The sequence below is a fragment of the Bombina bombina genome, chromosome 6 (genome assembly GCF_027579735.1).
Source record: "Bombina bombina isolate aBomBom1 chromosome 6, aBomBom1.pri, whole genome shotgun sequence".
In the NCBI taxonomy this organism is placed as follows: Eukaryota; Metazoa; Chordata; class Amphibia; order Anura; family Bombinatoridae; genus Bombina; species Bombina bombina.
The window spans coordinates 888,518,229-888,539,062 of NC_069504.1; the positions used below are offsets into that span (position 1 = coordinate 888,518,229).

General features: G+C 43.0%; 1 protein-coding gene across 1 annotated transcript in view; it reads left to right on the top strand.

Annotated features, from left to right (window-relative positions):
* Positions 1–20,834, top strand: part of ACADVL (acyl-CoA dehydrogenase very long chain) — a 184,179-nt gene that overhangs the window by 70,504 nt on the left and 92,841 nt on the right. The window contains exons 9-11 of the mRNA XM_053718432.1: positions 12,634–12,756; positions 13,568–13,766; positions 14,292–14,396. Of these exons, the coding sequence (XP_053574407.1) occupies positions 12,634–12,756; positions 13,568–13,766; positions 14,292–14,396 (427 nt within the window). The remainder of the gene's footprint in view (positions 1–12,633; positions 12,757–13,567; positions 13,767–14,291; positions 14,397–20,834) is intronic.

Sequence of the window (20,834 nt, forward strand, 5' to 3'; positions counted from 1 at the left end):
TCTATTTATACCTTTTACATGTTAGTAATTTACCCTTAATGCACATTCAGTACAAACTCACATACTTGCACACTTACACACCCCCACACACACACACACATACATCATGACAAGTTCTGATACACTGCTACATGCATCTATTTATACGTTTTACATGTTAGTAATTTACCCTTTATGCACATTCAGTACAAACACACATACTTGCACACTTACACACACACACACACACACACATCATGACAAGTTCTGATACACTGCTACATGCATCTATTTATACCTTTTACATGTTAGTAATTTACCCTTTATGCACATTCAGTACACACACACATACTTGCACACTTACACACACAAACACACATTGGAAACTAGCACTCTCCTTTTTTTGTTTTGGTACATACATTCACTAATGCAGATGAACAATTAAGTAAACATAGACATAAAGGTGTAAAGTCAAGTGTGAGAACAGAGGAATGCTAGCTTTCCTTTTTTGTTTTGGTACATGCATTCACTAATGCAGATGAACGATTAAGTAAACATAGACATAAAGGTGTAAAGTCAAGTGTGAGAACAGATGAATGCTAGCTTTTTTTCTAGTAAATTGGGGCACACACCTTTTCTCCTGTTAAGTGTAGTCAGTCCACGGGTCATCATTACTTATGGGATATTAACTCCTCCCCAACAGGAAGTGCAAGAGGATCACCCAAGCAGAGCTGCTATATAGCTCCTCCCCTCTACGTCACACCCAGTCATTCTCTTGCACCCAACTAATAGATAGGATGTGTGAGAGGACTGTGGTGATTAAACTTAGTTTCTCCAACATAGGTGTGTCCGGTCCACGGCGTCATCCTTACTTGTGGGATATTCTCTTCCCCAACAGGAAATGGCAAAGAGCCCAGCAAAGCTGGTCACATGATCCCTCCTAGGCTCCGCCTACCCCAGTCATTCTCTTTGCCGTTGTACAGGCAACATCTCCACGGAGATGGCTTAGAGTTTTTTAGTGTTTAACTGTAGTTTTTATTATTCAATCAAGAGTTTGTTATTTTGAAATAGTGCTGGTATGTACTATTTACTCAGAAACAGAAAAGAGAAAAAGATTTCTGTTTGTATGAGGAAAATGATTTTAGCAACCGTCACTAAAATCCATGGCTGTTCCACACAGGACTGTTGAGAGCAATTAACTTCAGTTGGGGGAACAGTGAGCAGTCTCTTGCTGCTTGAGGTATGACACATTCTAACAAGACGATGTAATGCTGGAAGCTGTCATTTTCCCTCTGGGATCCGGTAAGCCATGTTTATTACGATTGTAAATAAGGGCTTCAAAAAGGGCTTATTAAGACTGTAGACTTTTTTGGGCTAAATCGATTGATTATTAACACATATTTAGCCTTGAGGAATCATTTTATCTGGGTATTTTGATATAATAATGTAGGCAGGCACTGTTTTAGACACCTTATTCTTTAGGGGCTTTCCCAAAGCATAGGCAGAGCCTCATTTTCGCGCCGGTGTTGCGCACTTGTTTTTGAGAGGCATGGCATGCAGTCGCATGTGAGAGGAGCTCTGATACTTAGAAAAGACTTTCTGAAGGCGTCATTTGGTATCGTATTCCCCTTGGGGCTTGGTTGGGTCTCAGCAAAGCAGATACCAGGGACTGTAAAGGGGTTAAAGTTCAAAACGGCTCCGGTTCCGTTATTTTAAGGGTTAAAGCTTCCAAATTTGGTGTGCAATACTTTTAAGGCTTTAAGACACTGTGGTGAAAATTTGGTGAATTTTGAACAATTCCTTCATGTTTTTTCGCATTTGCAGTAATAAAGTGTGTTCAGTTTAAAATTTAAAGTGACAGTAACGGTTTTATTTTAAAACGTTTTTTGTACTTGTTATCAAGTTTATGCCTGTTTAACATGTCTGAACTACCAGATAGACTGTGTTCTGAATGTGGGGAAGCCAGAATTCCTATTCATTTAAATAAATGTGATTTATGTGACAATGACAATGATGCCCAAGATGATTCCTCAAGTGAGGGGAGTAAGCATGGTACTGCATCATTCCCTCCTTCGTCTACACGAGTCTTGCCCACTCAGGAGGCCCCTAGTACATCTAGCGTGCCAATACTCCTTACTATGCAACAATTAACGGCTGTGATGGATAATTCTGTCAAAAACATTTTAGCCAAAATGAACACTTATCAGCGTAAGCGCGACTGCTCTGTTTTAGATACTGAAGAGCATGACGACGCTGATATTAATATTTCTGAAGGGCCCCTAACTCAGTCTGATGGGGCCAGGGAGGTTTTGTCTGAGGGAGAAATTACTGATTCAGGGAACATTTCTCAACAAGCTGAACCTGATGTGATTGCATTTAAATTTAAGTTGGAACATCTCCGCATTCTGCTTAAGGAGGTATTATCCACTCTGGATGATTGTGACAAGTTGGTCATCCCAGAGAAACTATGTAAAATGGACAAGTTCCTAGAGGTGCCGGGGCTCCCAGAAGCTTTTCCTATACCCAAGCGGGTGGCGGACATTGTTAATAAAGAATGGGAAAGGCCCGGTATTCCTTTCGTCCCTCCCCCCATATTTAAAAAATTGTTTCCTATGGTCGACCCCAGAAAGGACTTATGGCAGACAGTCCCCAAGGTCGAGGGAGCGGTTTCCACTTTAAACAAACGCACCACTATACCCATAGAGGATAGTTGTGCTTTCAAAGATCCTATGGATAAAAAATTAGAAGGTTTGCTTAAAAAGATGTTTGTTCAGCAGGGTTACCTTCTACAACCAATTTCATGCATTGTCCCTGTCGCTACAGCCGCATGTTTCTGGTTCGATGAGCTGATAAAGGCGGTCGACAGTGATTCTCCTCCTTATGAGGAGATTATGGACAGAATCAATGCTCTCAAATTGGCTAATTCTTTCACCCTAGACGCCACTTTGCAATTGGCTAGGTTAGCGGCTAAGAATTCTGGGTTTGCTATTGTGGCGCGCAGAGCGCTTTGGTTGAAATCTTGGTCGGCTGATGCGTCTTCCAAGAACAAGCTACTTAACATTCCTTTCAAGGGGAAAACGCTGTTTGGCCCTGACTTGAAAGAGATTATCTCGGATATCACTGGGGGTAAGGGCCACGCCCTTCCTCAGGATCGGCCTTTCAAGGCAAAAAATAAACCTAATTTTCGTCCCTTTCGTAGAAACGGACCAGCCCAAAGTGCTACGTCCTCTAAGCAAGAGGGTAATACTTCTCAAGCCAAGCCAGCTTGGAGACCAATGCAAGGCTGGAACAAGGGAAAGCAGGCCAAGAAACCTGCCACTGCTACCAAGACAGCATGAAATGTTGGCCCCCGATCCGGGACCGGATCTGGTGGGGGGCAGACTCTCTCTCTTCGCTCAGGCTTGGGCAAGAGATGTTCTGGATCCTTGGGCTCTAGAAATAGTCTCCCAAGGTTATCTTCTGGAATTCAAGGGACTTCCCCCAAGGGGGAGGTTCCACAGGTCTCAGTTGTCTTCAGACCACATAAAAAGACAGGCATTCTTACATTGTGTAGAAGACCTGTTAAAAATGGGAGTGATTCATCCCGTTCCATTAAGAGAACAAGGGATGGGGTTCTACTCCAATCTGTTTATAGTTCCCAAAAAAGAGGGAACGTTCAGACCAATCTTAGATCTCAAGATCTTAAACAAGTTTCTCAAGGTTCCATCGTTCAAGATGGAAACCATTCGAACTATTCTTCCTTCCATCCAGGAAGGTCAATTCATGACCACGGTGGATTTAAAGGATGCGTATCTACATATTCCTATCCACAAGGAACATCATCGGTTCCTGAGGTTCGCATTCCTGGACAAACATTACCAGTTCGTGGCGCTTCCTTTCGGATTAGCCACTGCTCCAAGGATTTTCACAAAGGTACTAGGGTCCCTTCTAGCTGTGCTAAGACCAAGGGGCATTGCTGTAGTACCTTACTTGGACGACATTCTGATTCAAGCGTCGTCCCTTCCTCAAGCAAAGGCTCACACGGACATTGTCCTGGCCTTTCTCAGATCTCACGGATGGAAAGTGAACGTGGAAAAGAGTTCTCTATCTCCGTCAACAAGGGTTCCCTTCTTGGGAACAATAATAGACTCCTTAGAAATGAGGATTTTTCTGACAGAGGCCAGAAAAACAAAACTTCTAGACTCTTGTCGGATACTTCATTCCGTTCCTCTTCCTTCCATAGCTCAGTGCATGGAAGTGATCGGGTTGATGGTAGCGGCAATGGACATAGTTCCTTTTGCACGCATTCATCTAAGACCATTACAACTGTGCATGCTCAGTCAGTGGAATGGGGACTATACAGACTTGTCTCCGAAGATACAAGTAAATCAGAGGACCAGAGACTCACTCCGTTGGTGGCTGTCCCTGGACAACCTGTCACGAGGGATGACATTCCGCAGACCAGAGTGGGTCATTGTCACGACCGACGCCAGTCTGATGGGCTGGGGCGCGGTCTGGGGATCCCTGAAAGCTCAGGGTCTTTGGTCTCGGGAAGAATCTCTTCTACCGATAAATATTCTGGAACTGAGAGCGATATTCAATGCTCTCAAGGCTTGGCCTCAGCTAGCGAGGGCCAAGTTCATACGGTTTCAATCAGACAACATGACAACTGTTGCGTACATCAACCATCAGGGGGGAACAAGGAGTTCCCTGGCGATGGAAGAAGTGACCAAAATCATTCTATGGGCGGAGTCTCACTCCTGCCACCTGTCTGCTATCCACATCCCAGGAGTGGAAAATTGGGAAGCGGATTTTCTGAGTCGTCAGACATTGCATCCGGGGGAGTGGGAACTCCATCCGGAAATCTTTGCCCAAGTCACTCAGCTGTGGGGCATTCCAGACATGGATCTGATGGCCTCTCGTCAGAACTTCAAAGTTCCTTGCTACGGGTCCAGATCCAGGGATCCCAAGGCGGCTCTAGTGGATGCACTAGTAGCACCTTGGACCTTCAAACTAGCTTATGTGTTCCCGCCGTTTCCTCTCATCCCCAGGCTGGTAGCCAGGATCAATCAGGAGAGGGCGTCGGTGATCTTGATAGCTCCTGCGTGGCCACGCAGGACTTGGTAGGCAGATCTGGTGAATATGTCATCGGCTCCTCCTTGGAAGCTACCTTTGAGACGAGACCTTCTTGTTCAGGGTCCGTTCGAACATCCGAATCTGGTTTCACTCCAGCTGACTGCTTGGAGATTGAACGCTTGATCTTATCGAAGCGAGGATTCTCAGATTCTGTTATCGATACTCTTGTTCAGGCCAGAAAGCCTGTAACTAGAAAGATTTACCACAAAATTTGGAAAAAATATATCTGTTGGTGTGAATCTAAAGGATTCCCTTGGGACAAGGTTAAGATTCCTAGGATTCTATCCTTCCTTCAAGAAGGATTGGAAAAAGGATTATCTGCAAGTTCCCTGAAGGGACAGATTTCTGCCTTGTCTGTGTTACTTCACAAAAAGCTGGCCGCTGTGCCAGATGTTCAAGCCTTTGTTCAGGCTCTGGTTAGAATTAAGCCTGTTTACAAACCTTTGACTCCTCCTTGGAGTCTCAATTTAGTTCTTTCAGTTCTTCAGGGGGTTCCGTTTGAACCCTTGCATTCCGTTGATATTAAGTTATTATCTTGGAAAGTTTTGTTTTTAGTTGCAATTTCTTCTGCTAGAAGAGTTTCAGAATTATCTGCTCTGCAGTGTTCTCCTCCTTATCTGGTGTTCCATGCAGATAAGGTGGTTTTAAGTACTAAACCTGGTTTTCTTCCAAAAGTTGTTTCTAACAAAAACATTAACCAGGAGATTATCGTACCTTCTCTGTGTCCGAAACCAGTTTCAAAGAAGGAACGTTTGTTGCACAATTTGGATGTTGTTCGCACTCTAAAATTCTATTTAGATGCTACAAAGGATTTTAGACAAACATCTTCCTTGTTTGTTGTTTATTTCGGTAAAAGGAGAGGTCAAAAAGCAACTTCTACCTCTCTCTCTTTTTGGATTAAAAGCATCATCAGATTGGCTTACGAGACTGCCGGACGGCAGCCTCCCGAAAGAATCACAGCTCATTCCACTAGGGCTGTGGCTTCCACATGGGCCTTCAAGAACGAGGCTTCTGTTGATCAGATATGTAGGGCAGCGACTTGGTCTTCACTGCACACTTTTACCAAATTTTACAAGTTTGATACTTTTGCTTCTTCTGAGGCTATTTTTGGGAGAAAGGTTTTGCAAGCCGTGGTGCCTTCCATCTAGGTGACCTGATTTGCTCCCTCCCATCATCCGTGTCCTAAAGCTTTGGTATTGGTTCCCACAAGTAAGGATGACGCCGTGGACCGGACACACCTATGTTGGAGAAAACAGAATTTATGTTTACCTGATAAATTACTTTCTCCAACCGTGTGTCCGGTCCACGGCCCGCCCTGGTTTTTTTAATCAGGTCTGATAATTTATTTTCTTTAACTACAGTCACCACGGTACCATATGGTTTCTCCTATGCAAATATTCCTCCTTAACGTCGGTCGAATGACTGGGGTAGGCGGAGCCTAGGAGGGATCATGTGACCAGCTTTGCTGGGCTCTTTGCCATTTCCTGTTGGGGAAGAGAATATCCCACAAGTAAGGATGACGCCGTGGACCGGACACACCGTTGGAGAACGTAATTTATCAGGTAAACATAAATTCTGTTTTTTTATATCTTCAATCAAAAGTTTGTTATTTTAAAACGGCACCGGAGTGAGTTGTTTCCTTCTCAGGCAGAATTTGAAGAAGAATCTACCTGAGTTTTTGTATATGATCTTAGCGGACGTAACTAAGATCCGTTTGCTGTTCTCGGCCATTCTGAGGAGTAAGGTAACTTCAGATCAGGGGACAGCGGGCAGGTTCACCTGCAAAGAGGTATGTTGCAGTATATTATTTTCTAAGGAATGGAATTGACTGAGAAAATACTGCTAATACCGATATAATGTAAGTACAGCCTTAAATGCAGTAGTAGCAACTAGTATCAGGCTGATATGTATATATGTTTACACTTAAGTATTTCTGGGGAATGGCACTTCACTGGGAAAATACTGTATGCATATAACTTTTAGCCTAACTTGCAGTGTGAGCGACTAGCAGCAGGCTTTTTAATGACATTTCATATATTAGATTTTAAACGTTTACTGGCATGTTAAATCGTTTAATTATCTGAGGTACTTGGTGAAAATTGTTTTGGGCTTTATTTTCCACATGGCTGTCGTTTGTTTTAAATTAAAACAGTTTACTGAGCTTCCCTCACTGTTGTAGTGTGAGTGGGAGGGGCCTATTTTGGCGCTTTTACTACGCATCAGAAATTCAGTCACAGTCTGTCTTTTTCTCCCTGCATGATCCAGGACGTCTCCACAGAGCTCAGGGGTCTTCAAAACTAGTTTTGAGGGAGGTAATCACTCACATCAGACCTGTGAGACTGTGCTTGACTGTGATAAAAACGCTTATATTGTCAATTGTTATACGTTTTTTTCTGATATTAAGGGTTAATCATCCATTGCTAATGAGTGCAATCCTTTGCTAAATTTGGTTTCTATAACTAATCCAGTTTTTTTTGTGTGCTTCTTAAAGGCACAGTAACATTTTTACATATTGCTTGTAAATTTAGTTGAAAAGTATTTCCAAGCTTGCTAGTCTAATTGCTAGTTTGTTTAAACATGTCTGACACAGAGGAATCTCTTTGTGCAATATGTTCAAAAGCCAAGGTGGAGCCCAATAGAAATTTATGTACTAATTGCATTGATGCTACTTTAAATAAAAGTAAATCTGTACATGTTAAGCAACATTCACCAGACAACGAGGGGGAAGTTATGCTGACTAACTTGCCTCACGTGTCAGTACCTGCATCTCCCGCTCAGGAGGTGCGTGATATTGTAACGCCAAGTACATCAGGGCGGCCATTACAAATCACTTTACAAGACATGGCTAATGTTATGACTGAAGTTTTGTCTAAATTGCCAGAACTTAGAGGTAAACAAGATCACTCTGGGATGAGAACAGAGTATACTGATAATACTAGGGCCATGTCTGATACTGCGTCACAATTTGCAGAGCATGAGGACGGAGAGCTTCATTCTGCGGGTGACGGATCTGATCCAAATAAATTGGATTCAGACATTTCAAATTTTAAGTTTAAGCTGGAAAACCTCCGTGTATTGCTAGGGGAGGTGTTAGCGGCTCTGAATGATTGTAACACAGTTGCAATCCCAGAGAAAATGTGTAGGTTGGATAAATATTTTGCGGTACCGACGAGTACTGACGTTTTTCCTATACCTAAGAGACTTACTGAAATTATTACTAAGGAGTGGGACAGACCCGGTGTGCCTTTTTCACCCCCTCCTATATTTAGAAAAATGTTTCCAATAGACGCCACCACACGGGACTTATGGCAAACGGTCCCTAAGGTGGAGGGAGCAGTTTCTACTTTAGCTAAGCGTACCACTATCCCGGTGGAGGATAGCTGTGCCTTTTCAGATCCAATGGATAAAAAGTTAGAGGGTTACCTTAAGAAAATGTTTGTTCAACAAGGTTTTATATTACAACCCCTTGCATGCATTGCGCCTGTCACGGCTGCGGCAGCATTTTGGTTTGAGCCTCTGGAAGAGACCCTTGACTCAGCGACATTAGATGAGATTTCACTTAAGCTTAAAGCCCTTAAGCTAGCTAATTCATTTATTTCTGATGCCGTAGTACATTTAACTAAACTTACGGCTAAGAATTCCGGATTCGCCATTCAGGCACGCAGAGCACTGTGGCTAAAATCCTGGTCAGCTGATGTAACTTCTAAATCGAAACTACTTAACATACCTTTCAAGGGGCAGACTTTATTCGGGCCCGGTTTGAAAGAAATTATCGCTGATATTACGGGAGGTAAAGGCCATGCCCTGCCTCAAGACAGAGCCAAACCCAGGGCTAGACAGTCTAATTTTCGTGCCTTTCGTAACTTCAAGGCAGGAGCAGCTTCAACTTCCTCTGCTCCAAAACAGGAAGGAGCTGTTGCTCGCTACAGACAAGGCTGGAAACCTAACCAGGCCTGGAACAAGGGCAAGCAGGCCAGAAAACCTGCTGCTGCCCCTAAGACAGCATGAAGTGAGGGCCCCCGATCCGGTAACGGATCTAGTGGGGGGCAGACTCTCTCTCTTCGCCCAGGCTTGGGCAAGAGATGTCCAGGATCCCTGGGCGTTGGAGATCATATCTCAGGGATATCTTCTGGACTTCAAAGCTTCTCCTCCACAAGGGAGATTTCACCTTTCAAGGTTGTCAACAAACCAGATAAAGAAAGAGGCGTTTCTACGCTGTGTACAAGACCTTTTACTAATGGGAGTGATCCATCCAGTTCCGCGGTCGGAACACGGACAAGGATTTTACTCAAATCTGTTTGTGGTTCCCAAAAAAGAGGGAACCTTCAGACCAATATTGGATTTAAAGATCCTAAACAAATTCCTAAGAGTTCCATCATTCAAGATGGAAACTATTCGGACAATCTTACCCATGATCCAAAGAGGTCAGTACATGACCACAGTGGATTTAAAGGATGCTTACCTTCACATACCGATTCACAGAGAACATTACCGGTATCTAAGGTTTGCCTTCCTAGACAAGCATTACCAGTTTGTAGCTCTCCCCTTCGGGTTGGCTACGGCTCCAAGAATCTTTTCAAAGGTTCTGGGCTCTCTTCTGGCGGTACTAAGACCGCGAGGAATTTCGGTAGCTCCGTACCTAGACGACATTCTGATACAAGCGTCAAGCTTTCAAACTGCCAAGTCTCATACAGAGTTAGTACTGGCATTTCTAAGGTCGCATGGGTGGAAAGTAAACGAGGAGAAGAGTTCTCTCTTACCACTCACAAGAGTTCCCTTCTTGGGGACTCTTATAGATTCTGTAGAAATGAAAATTTACCTGACAGAGGACAGGTTAACAAAGCTTCTAAATGCTTGCCGTGTCCTTCATTCCATTCAACACCCGTCAGTGGCTCAATGCATGGAGGTAATCGGCTTAATGGTAGCGGCAATGGACATAGTTCCTTTTGCACGCCTGCACCTCAGACCGCTGCAATTGTGCATGCTAAGTCAGTGGAATGGGGATTACTCAGATTTGTCCCCTACGCTGAATCTGGATCAGGAGACCAGAGATTCTCTTCTATGGTGGCTTTCTCGGCCACATCTGTCCAGGGGGATGCCCTTCAGCAGGCCAGACTGGACAATTGTAACTACAGACGCCAGCCTACTAGGTTGGGGCGCTGTCTGGAATTCCCTGAAGGCTCAGGGATCATGGACTCAGGAGGAGAGTCTCCTTCCAATAAACATTCTGGAATTGAGAGCAGTTCTCAATGCCCTTCTGGCTTGGCCTCAGTTAGCAACTCTGAGGTTCATCAGGTTTCAGTCGGACAACATCACGACTGTGGCTTACATCAACCATCAGGGAGGGACAAGAAGTTCCTTAGCGATGATGGAAGTATCAAAGATAATTCGCTGGGCAGAGTCTCACTCTTGCCACCTGTCAGCGATCCACATCCCAGGAGTGGACAACTGGGAGGCGGATTTCCTAAGTCGCCAGACTTTTCATCCGGGGGAGTGGGAACTTCATCCGGAGGTCTTTGCCCAAATACTTCGACGTTGGGGCAAACCAGATATGGATCTCATGGCGTCTCGCCGGAACGCCAAGCTTCCTCGTTACGGGTCCAGGTCCAGGGACCCGGGAGCGGTCCTGATAGATGCCTTGACAGCACCTTGGACCTTCAGGATGGCTTATGTGTTTCCACCCTTCCCGATGCTTCCTCGTTTGATTGCCAGGATCAAACAGGAGAAAGCATCAGTGATTCTAATAGCGCCTGCGTGGCCACGCAGGACCTGGTATGCAGATCTAGTGGACATGTCATCCTGTCCACCTTGGTCTCTGCCTCTGAGACAGGACCTTCTAATTCAGGGTCCTTTCAAACATCAAAATCTAATTTCTCTGAAGCTGACTGCATGGAAATTGAACGCTTAATTTTATCAAAGCGTGGATTTTCGGAGCCAGTAATTGATACCTTAATACAGGCTAGGAAACCTGTTACCAGGAAAATTTACCATAAGATATGGCGTAAATACTTACACTGGTGCGAATCCAAGGGTTACTCATGGAGTAAGGTTAGGATTCCTAGGATATTGTCTTTTCTACAAGAAGGTTTAGAAAAGGGTTTATCTGCAAGTTCTTTAAAGGGACAGATCTCAGCTCTGTCCATCCTTCTACACAAACGTCTGTCAGAAGTTCCAGACGTTCAGGCTTTTTGTCAGGCTTTGGCTAGAATTAAGCCTGTGTTTAAGACTGTAGCTCCACCGTGGAGCTTAAACTTAGTTCTTAACGTTTTACAGGGTGTTCCGTTTGAACCCCTTCACTCCATTGATATCAAGCTGTTATCTTGGAAAGTTCTGTTTTTAATGGCTATTTCCTTGGCTCGTAGAGTCTCTGAATTATCAGCCTTACATTGTGATTCTCCGTATCTGATTTTTCATTCAGATAAGGTAGTTCTGCGTACTAAACCTGGGTTCTTACCTAAGGTAGTCACTAACAAGAATATCAATCAAGAGATTGTTGTTCCATCATTGTGTCCTAACCCTTCTTCAAAGAAGGAACGACTTTTGCACAATCTAGATGTAGTCCGTGCCCTGAAATTTTATTTACAGGCAACTAAAGATTTTCGACAAACTTCTTCCCTGTTTGTCGTTTATTCTGGACAGAGGAGAGGTCAGAAAGCATCTGCTACCTCTCTATCCTTTTGGCTTCGTAGCATAAAACGCTTAGCTTATGAGACTGCTGGACAGCAACCTCCTGAAAGGATTACAGCTCATTCTACTAGAGCTGTGGCTTCCACTTGGGCCTTTAAGAACGAGGCCTCTGTTGAACAGATTTGCAAGGCTGCAACTTGGTCTTCTCTTCATACTTTTTCAAAATTTTACAAATTTGACACTTTTGCTTCTTCGGAGGCTGTTTTTGGGAGAAAGGTTCTTCAGGCAGTGGTTCCTTCCGTATAGAGATCCTGCCTGTCCCTCCCGTCATCCGTGTACTTAGCTTTGGTATTGGTATCCCATAAGTAATGATGACCCGTGGACTGACTACACTTAACAGGAGAAAACATAATTTATGCTTACCTGATAAATTCCTTTCTCCTGTAGTGTAGTCAGTCCACGGCCCGCCCTGTTTTTTAAGGCAGGTCTAAATTTTTAAATTATACTCCAGTCACCACTGCACCCTATAGTTTCTCCTTTCTCGTTTGGTTCTCGGTCGAATGACTGGGTGTGACGTAGAGGGGAGGAGCTATATAGCAGCTCTGCTTGGGTGATCCTCTTGCACTTCCTGTTGGGGAGGAGTTAATATCCCATAAGTAATGATGACCCGTGGACTGACTACACTACAGGAGAAAGGAATTTATCAGGTAAGCATAAATTATGTTTTTATAATGAGTTTTACAGTCAATAAAATGGGCTAAGTAATATGCCCTAATTATGCAAAAGCTCCATTTGTACCTCTGATGCTCACACACAGAGCAGTTGCAGTACAGAAGAAAGTGCGCTGCAATACTCTTACTTTGTGTTGAAACTGCACTTTGTTATACTCTCTCTTCCACCGTTTCTCACCAGCAATGCAGGCATAGCAGACTTATTTACAGTGTTTGCAAAGACCCATCTGCCAGATCCAACCAGCGGTGAAATGAAGGAAAAGATTACAGCTTTTATAGTTGAAAGAGGGGAAGGAGTTACAAGGTGAGTACGAGGGAAATCAGCTGCTGAAATAAACCGCTCACACGACTGGGATGTGAAGTCAATAAGTAGCAGTAGTTGATGAGTAAACCTCTTTTAGCTCTTGTACCAGTATTATGCTGACTCCTCCAAAAGAGCATTTCAGGCCAACTGTGTCAAACATATTTGTAGGAGCCCTAGTTTTACATTGTAAGTTGCTGCTTATCTCTCAAGGAACATAAGATTACCCATAAACATCCTATTCTGCTGACTTGTGATCTAGCAGTCCAGCCTGTCCTTTACATTTTACATTGGTATACAGGAGCAATTTCTGGAGTAGTTGGCAACTGCCTAAGTGGTAAACCAGCTACTGACTTCTCTAAATGCTTTCTTATTTCCTCTTTCTTCAGTCTGATTAATTTTTCTCTATAATTCCATCCCATATTTTCAATCTTCTCAAAGTGATGGTAAACCCAAGCGTATAACAAACGCTAGGATTTGCCATCACTAAAAATAAACATTAGTTTCTGTTATAGTTTCCTGGAAAAACGGTGTTAAACTCACACTGTCTGTAAGGCAAGTATGTAATTTGACACGCATGGCTATTGGTTTAGAGGTGGAAACGTCACCTCATTGAAGAAAGTGCTGTTGGCGGTTGGAGTTAGCGATATACTTGCCTTACAGATAGGGTGAGTTTAACACCGTTTTATAGGAACAATGACAGAAACTGTTTATTTTTAGTTTGTTATATGCTTGTATTTACCTTCACTTTAAATGATTTTCTCACTTTTTACTCTCGCCTTCTCTGCTCACTCTCTTTTTGGTCTATTTCTAGTGGCCCACCAGATAAAAAGCTTGGCATCAGAGCCAGTAACACAGCATCTCTTTACTTTGATGGTGCCCGTGTTCCTGCTGAAAATGTGCTGGGCGGGGAAGGAAATGGTTTCAAAGTCGCCATGAACATCCTAAATAATGGTAGATTTGGTATGGCAGCTGCCCTTTCGGGAACCATGAAAGGCATGATACAAAAAGCTGTGAGTATTGGGCTAACAACTAGATGGAAGTCGTATTAGTTCACTTTTTCGTTGTGTGTTTTTTTTTTTGTTTTTTTTTTTAGCAAAAGAGGGAGTTTATTATTGAGTACTAAGCAGCATTATAGAGAAAGTAAGGGGGTTGTAAGGGGAGGGTATTTGTAACAATGATGAGTTATGGTTAAAGTTATTTGGAGCAGCATCAGCTAAAGGGTAAAATAAAACATCAATAGGAGTTATGGCAAAAGGTTATAGGAGGTAATGTAGGGAATACATAGGGCAATAAAGTCCCTTCCCAAAGGGCAGCTTAAAATCAAATTCTCTATTTTTATTCTTCCTCAGTTTCTACTTGAAATGTCTGCAATTTTCTATTGCTGTATTTTGTCTAACCTGTAGATGTTTTTCAGATAAACATTAGCAATAATAGAGGCATAATAAAAAAGAGATGGCATAGCACAGAAAGGTACATTAAGAGAAAGATATATTGACGTATGAGTCAGATTAAATGATTACATTTTGTCATTTTAGGTTGAACATGCCACAACTCGCATCCAGTTTAGTAACAAACTTCACAACTTTGGTGTTATTCAAGAAAAGCTTGCACGCATGGCTGTGCTTCAGTACGTCACAGAGGTAATGTGGTACTCTGTATCCTGCCATGCTGTATCTGCACCAGCCAGCTAAATATCCCCTTAATGCCTTATTAATACACTTGTTAATCTATTTTACGACCCCTGTTAAAAAACCTCTTCTGTATCCTCTGATCACACATCCAAGCTTCCTGATTGTATGTATTTATATTTAATCTATATAATTGCATATCACCTAATTGTCTTATACTTAAAGGGACAGTAAACACCTTGTAATTACAAGACATTTCTGCTGTGCTGCTAAAAAAATAATATATCAACCAAGTCTTAATGTTTTTAAAACAAATTAACATCCTTTATTTCTTTCCTAAGATATAGTGAGTCCACAACGTCTTCAAATACTGTTGGGAATATCACTCCTGGCCAGCAGGAGGAGGCAAAGAGCACCACAGCAAAGCTGTTAAGTATCAATCCCCTCCCTACAAACCCCAGTCATTCTCTTTGCCTTCGGTGCAAGGAGGAGGTAAATATTTTCTTCAATCAAGATTTTATTATTTTGAAAGTCAGAGTAGGTTTGCTCTGATCTTTCCTCTCAGGATTGGGTATAGCTGTACTCCACGTTCGTCTCTTCAGTAGGGCAGTGGTAGCTTTCAAGCAGTTAGGAACTTGTGGGGTGGGCCTCACTGCGTTTTCCTAACAGATTGCTGCCCTTGTATAGAAAGCCAGAGTGGGTTTACTCTGTCCTTTCTTGTTTTCACAGGTCTCTGTAAGGAGTGGCTTCCTTTCATGCCGAGTGAGCTGTCCTCCTGCCGGACAGCCAGAGGTGCAAGCAAGTGCCATTTTTTGTCTTAAGATCTAACACTGGCACTAAAAGCAGATGTAAACTACACTTTATCTAGAGCTACAGTCCTGAGTTTAAAAAACAGGACTCATAACGGCAGGGAGCAGGCACTGTGGGTTGTGTCATGGGAGATAGTGATTCAGCATAAGAGTGTTAGAATCACTGGTGGCTCAGTAGTTTGTTATTAATTTCCTGTGAATCTGTTTGGGAAACGGATGGGTGATTATGTGTACTTTGTAGGAACGGATTACATTTCTGATTGATAATTTCTTTACTGGCCACCGGGACCGTCCCTTGACATAAGAGGAGAGGCAAACCCTTTTGCTGAGGCAGTATTTCCTACTAAAAGCGCACATTTTCATTGTTGTGGCGCAGCTTATAGCGGATCACATAGTTGTCTCTGCAATAGATCATCCGGAGCTGCTGCGATCGGAAGACAGTGTCGCAATTATATTCCGGAGTGCAGAGGTGGCAGGTAGGCACCTCAGTGATAGCACTGAGGTGTAGAGGTGTTTTTGGTCTCTACCTATATCATCCGTTTAAAAGGAGGTCTGGACTACTGTAACAAGTCATTTAATTGGAATTAAATTGGGCAATTAAAAGTTGAATCGTTGGGTTTTGAAACCTTTGTTTATCTGTTGACAGACCTTAGTTACTTTGGGAACGAATATTCTTAAAATAACGGTACTGAAAAGAAAAAGTTTTGGTTCTGTTAATTTTAATTGCAATATGAGCCAAGAGTTTGTGCCTTCTGTTCAATTCAAGCTTTGTCTAGAGAACCAAGTTGAACCTCCTTTGCCCATTTGTTCTTCTTGTATTGAAAGGACATTAATGTATAAAGATAAACTTTTTGTTTCTGGGCTACCACTCTCTCAGGTTAATGCTGTTCAGGCAATGCCGCAGCTTTCTCCTCAAACATCCCAAGCCTTAATGACGTCACATGCAGTGCCCAGCGGTTCCTCACATTCTCCTGGAGGAGACTATTTGCAAGCAGAAATTGCTGCCCAGGTATCTGAAGCATTAGCTGCCATTCCCATGCTATAGGGAAGACGCAAGAGAAAAGTTAGAGAATCAGATAGTAAGGTTTCTGATCCAGTCCCCCTAACCAAGTTGCTCTGAAGAGGAAGATACGTCGGTAGCCTCTGAGGGTGAAATCTCCGATTCAGATAGTATAATTCCTTCTTCTGATGCTGAAGTTGTATCCTTCAGATTTAAGTTTGAACACCTTCGTGTTTTGTTAAAGGAGGTTTTGGATACCCTGGACGACTCCGATATTCCTGTCGTTGTCAACCCTAAGAAATCTAGTAAATGAAATAGATACTTTGATGTTCCCTCCTCTGTGGAGGTGTTTCCTGTACCAGACCATGCTACAGCGATTATAGCACAGGAATGGGAGAGACCTGGCATTCCCTTTTCCCCATCTCTGGTTTTTAAAAAGATGTTTTCGGTAGCTGACTCCATTGAGGAGTCTTTGCAGACGGTATCCAAGGTAGAAGGGGTGATTTCTACTCTGGCTAATAGAACCACTATTCCTATTGAGGATAGCTGCTCTTTCAAGGACCCAATGGACAAGAAGCTGGAGGCTTACTTGAAAAAGATGTATATTCATCAGGGTCTCCAATGGCAACCTGCAGTGTATATTGCTTCCGTGACAAGTGCGGCAGCTTATTGGTTTCACAAATTGTCTGAGTGTCTTCAGACAGACTCTCTAGGAGGAGATCCAGGATAGGATTAAGGCCCTTAAGCTAGCCAGTTCCTTTATTACTGACGCTTCATTGCACGTCACTAAGTTAGGAGCAAAATATCTGGTTTCGCAGGAATTGGCGCGTGGAGCATTATGGCTGAAATCTTGGTCACAGATGTTTCATCTAAGTCTAAGCTTTTGGCGATTCCTTACAAGGGTAAGACCTTGTTTGAACCGGGTTTGGAAGAAATTATTTTCAATATCACGGGTGGTAAAGGGTCTTTTCTGCCACAAGATAAGAAGAATAGGCCGAAAGGACGTCAGAGAAATTTTCGTTCCTTTCGTAACTTCAGAGCTAAGTCTTCCCCCTCCTCTGCCAAGCAGGAACAGTCCAAACCTTCTTGGAAACCCAGTCAGTCTTGGAATAAGGGGAGGCAATCTAAGAAGCCCGCAGCCGAGTCTGTCAGCATGAAGGGGTTGCCCCCAATCCGGTATCGGATCAAGTGGGGGGCAGATTTTCTCAGTTCTCTCAAGCATGGATACGAGATGTCCCAGATCAGTGGGCCGTGGACATAGTATCCCAGGGTTGCAAATTCGAATTCAAGACTTTTTCCTCCCAGGGGCAGGTTCCACCTCTCAAGATTATCTTCAGACCAGATAAAAAGAGAGGCGTACTTAAAATGTGTTAAGGATCTTTCCTACCTGGGAGTGATAGTTCCAGTACAGGAACAGGGTCTGGGGTTCTACTCCAATCTGTTCGTGGTTCCTAAAAAAGAGGGAACTTTACGACCGGTTCTAGACCTAAAGTGTCTAAACAAGTTTTTCAGAGTACCGTCCTTAAAGATGGAGAATATCTGTTCCATTCTTCCTTTAGTGTAAGAGGCAGTGGCGGCTTGTGGGTTATTCATTGGGGGTTCACAATATATAAATTGTGAAAATTAAATAAAATACTATTTAAAAAGAAAATGTAAGCTTACATTCCTGCTTTTTCAAATATATACCAAGAGAGCTGAGAAAAATTGATAATAGGAGTAAATTAGAAAGTTGCTTAAAATTGCTGCTGTCTCTGAATCATGAAAGGAAACAAATTGAATTCAGTATCCCTTTAATGGCCGAAGTACAGCAACTCAGCCCTTGTGAAATGGAAATGCCTCATAGTTAAATATTATTATTTATATTATATTATATTATATATATATATATATATATATATATATATAATATGGCATAAAAGACACATGATTTAAAAAAGCAAAAAAAACAAAACAATGTAGAGTATTAAAAAAAAACCTTTGAAATTTATTGTAAGTCTTCAAAATAATTTAATGTGAATGACTGAGTTTTTAAGAAATAGTGCTGATACAATTTCAATTGTACATATTCACACACACACACATATATATGTGTGTGTGTGTGTAAAATATGACATTTTGCTTAATATTTTGAGAGAAACGACTCTGAGCAGCAGCGTTAAACAATCGCCCATACTCACATAATGCTCCTTGTGAGAGTGTAGCTAAATTTTCACAGACAAAGCCATGCACAGATAATTCCCTCCCAGATAACCTCTTGTCCTGCAAGGTGGATAGATCAACAAGATAACTAATGTGGAGTACAATTTAACCCCTGCCATGGCTGACAAAAAAGGACTGCATTGCACTGTATAGAAATAAACTGCAGTCTTTTTTGGTAGCCAAGGAGTTACATAGTGCTTGCCCATGCCAAGCCGTCAGCCTGGCCCCCACACTTGATAGCTAAGAGCTTGGCATAGCTGACATGAAATGAAAAGGAAAAAAAAAACAACTTAAGTTAGGTAGGGATAAAAAGCAGATGTGGACTTGGTTCCCCTTACGTTCCACCACGGCTGTAGCCTTGCCCTCCAACCCAACCCCTGCACATAATTTGCATGCAAGAGACACAAGGCTTTCACTCCCAGGATTAACAAGAAGTGCCTGTCTCGCAAGAAAATGATGGTGAAGTTCAGGCTAGATAAATGGAACTTAAACAACAGTTCCCGCACAGTGATAGAGCAGCAGGAAGTGGAACAAATTCCTATGCTCTGTTATAGTTTTGTAGCGAACCCTACAGTTCCCAATGTGTGCTTTGCAATAGCGCATAGCAAGACAGGCAGCAGCATTAAAACCATTAAAAACAACATACAAATCTAATTGCTGTGCACATCTTTTATAGTAGAAGTATAGTTCGCTATCCTAAAAAAGGCTAAGGCTGTCCATGGCACTGCTTATTACAGGAGATAGAGGACAGGAGTGGAATGGGTCTCACAGTAACTGACCCATTCGCTTAAGTGCCGCTTCCTGTCAAGTGCTGCCTGGCCTAGGACCCACTTGGTCCCATGGTTGAGCCAGCCCTGATTATTGATTGTCACAGTGTACAATCAGTTACTCTTTTACCTAATAGCTTTAGGTGACAATTGAATGAAACCGGTTTTCCTGGTAAAGGGATTCCAAGTGACTGGTTTAGTCTCAGATTTCAGCATATACATACCTAACAGCTAACTGTTACAGCAGCTTCTCTTCTCGGCACCTCCTCACTTTCTGATTCTGAACGCCATCTGAACTGAAGCCGACAAAGCTCCGCCTCCCACACACACAGCTCTCAGTGGGCGAGTGTCACGTGACAGCGGGCTCTCACTCGCTCACTGAGAGCTGTGCGATTAGCAAGACTTTGGGCTGGGTTGTGGGCGGCGCTGCAGGCACTGCAGACAGAAAGTGGAAAGGGCTTTTCCCTATACTTCTATCTATCGCACGTGCGGTGCGATAGATAGCAGTAAACAATTTTTTATTTTTTAGACAAAGCTGCAGTGGAGCCTGGAGGAAAAATTATATTTATTAAGCCAAAAATATTTATTTAATTTGTTGTTTTTCTTTCTTTCTTTCTTATTCTTTTTTTATTGCTGGGGGTTCACATGCTCATGTGCTCCTATAGAGGAGCCTCCACTGGCAAGAGGGTCAGTTCATGATGACCATAGACCTGAAGGATGCTTACCTTCATGTTCCCATTCACAGGGATCATCACAAATTTCTGAGGTTTGCCTTTCTGGACACTCACTTTCATTTTGCGGCCCTTCCATTCGGCCTTGCCACAGCTCCCAGAATTTTCTCCTAGGTTCTGGGGACTCTTTTGACAGTGCTTCGGTCTCGGGAATTGCTTTGTCACCTTATCTAGACGACATTCTGGTTCAGGCGCCATCTTTTCAACTAGCAAAATCTCACACAGAGATCTTGTGGTCTTTTCTTCGTTCCCACGGATGGAAGGTGAATTTGGAAAAGAGTTCCCTTGTTCCAGCTACAAGGGTGGTTTTCTTAGGGACCATTATAGATTCCCTATCAATGAAAATATTTCTGACGGAAGTCAGAACAGCCAAGATTCTTTCTTCTTGCCTATCTCTACAGTCTGCTGTATGGCCATCAGTGGTCCAATGTATGGAGGTAATTGGTCTGCTGGTTGCCTCCATGGACATCATCCCCTTTGCTTGATTTCATTTGAGAGCTCTACAGTTATGCATGCTCAGTCAATGGAACGGGGATTATGCAGATCTGTCTCAGAAGATAGTTCTAGATCAGTTGACAAGAGACTGTCTCTCGTGGTGGCTGTTTCAGGAACATCTGTCTCAGGGGACATGCTTTCGGAGACCTTCCTGGGTGATTGTGACCACGGACGCCAGCCTGCTGGGCTGGAGAGCAGTCTGGGACTCGTTGAAGGCGCAGGGACTTTGGTCTTAGGAGGAACCGGCTCTCCCCATAAACATCTTGGAGTTGAGAGCAATCTTCAATGCCTTGATCAAAAAGAGAAGAGAGAGAAGAGGCGCCAAATGGTGTGTATCGTTTTGAATTCAGTAGGCCTTGCCCCCAAATAAAAACTACTTACAAAATTTCCAGCACTTGAGAAGTGCCACAAATGCCTTCTGAACTGTTAGCAGCCGTCCAGCTAGCTGA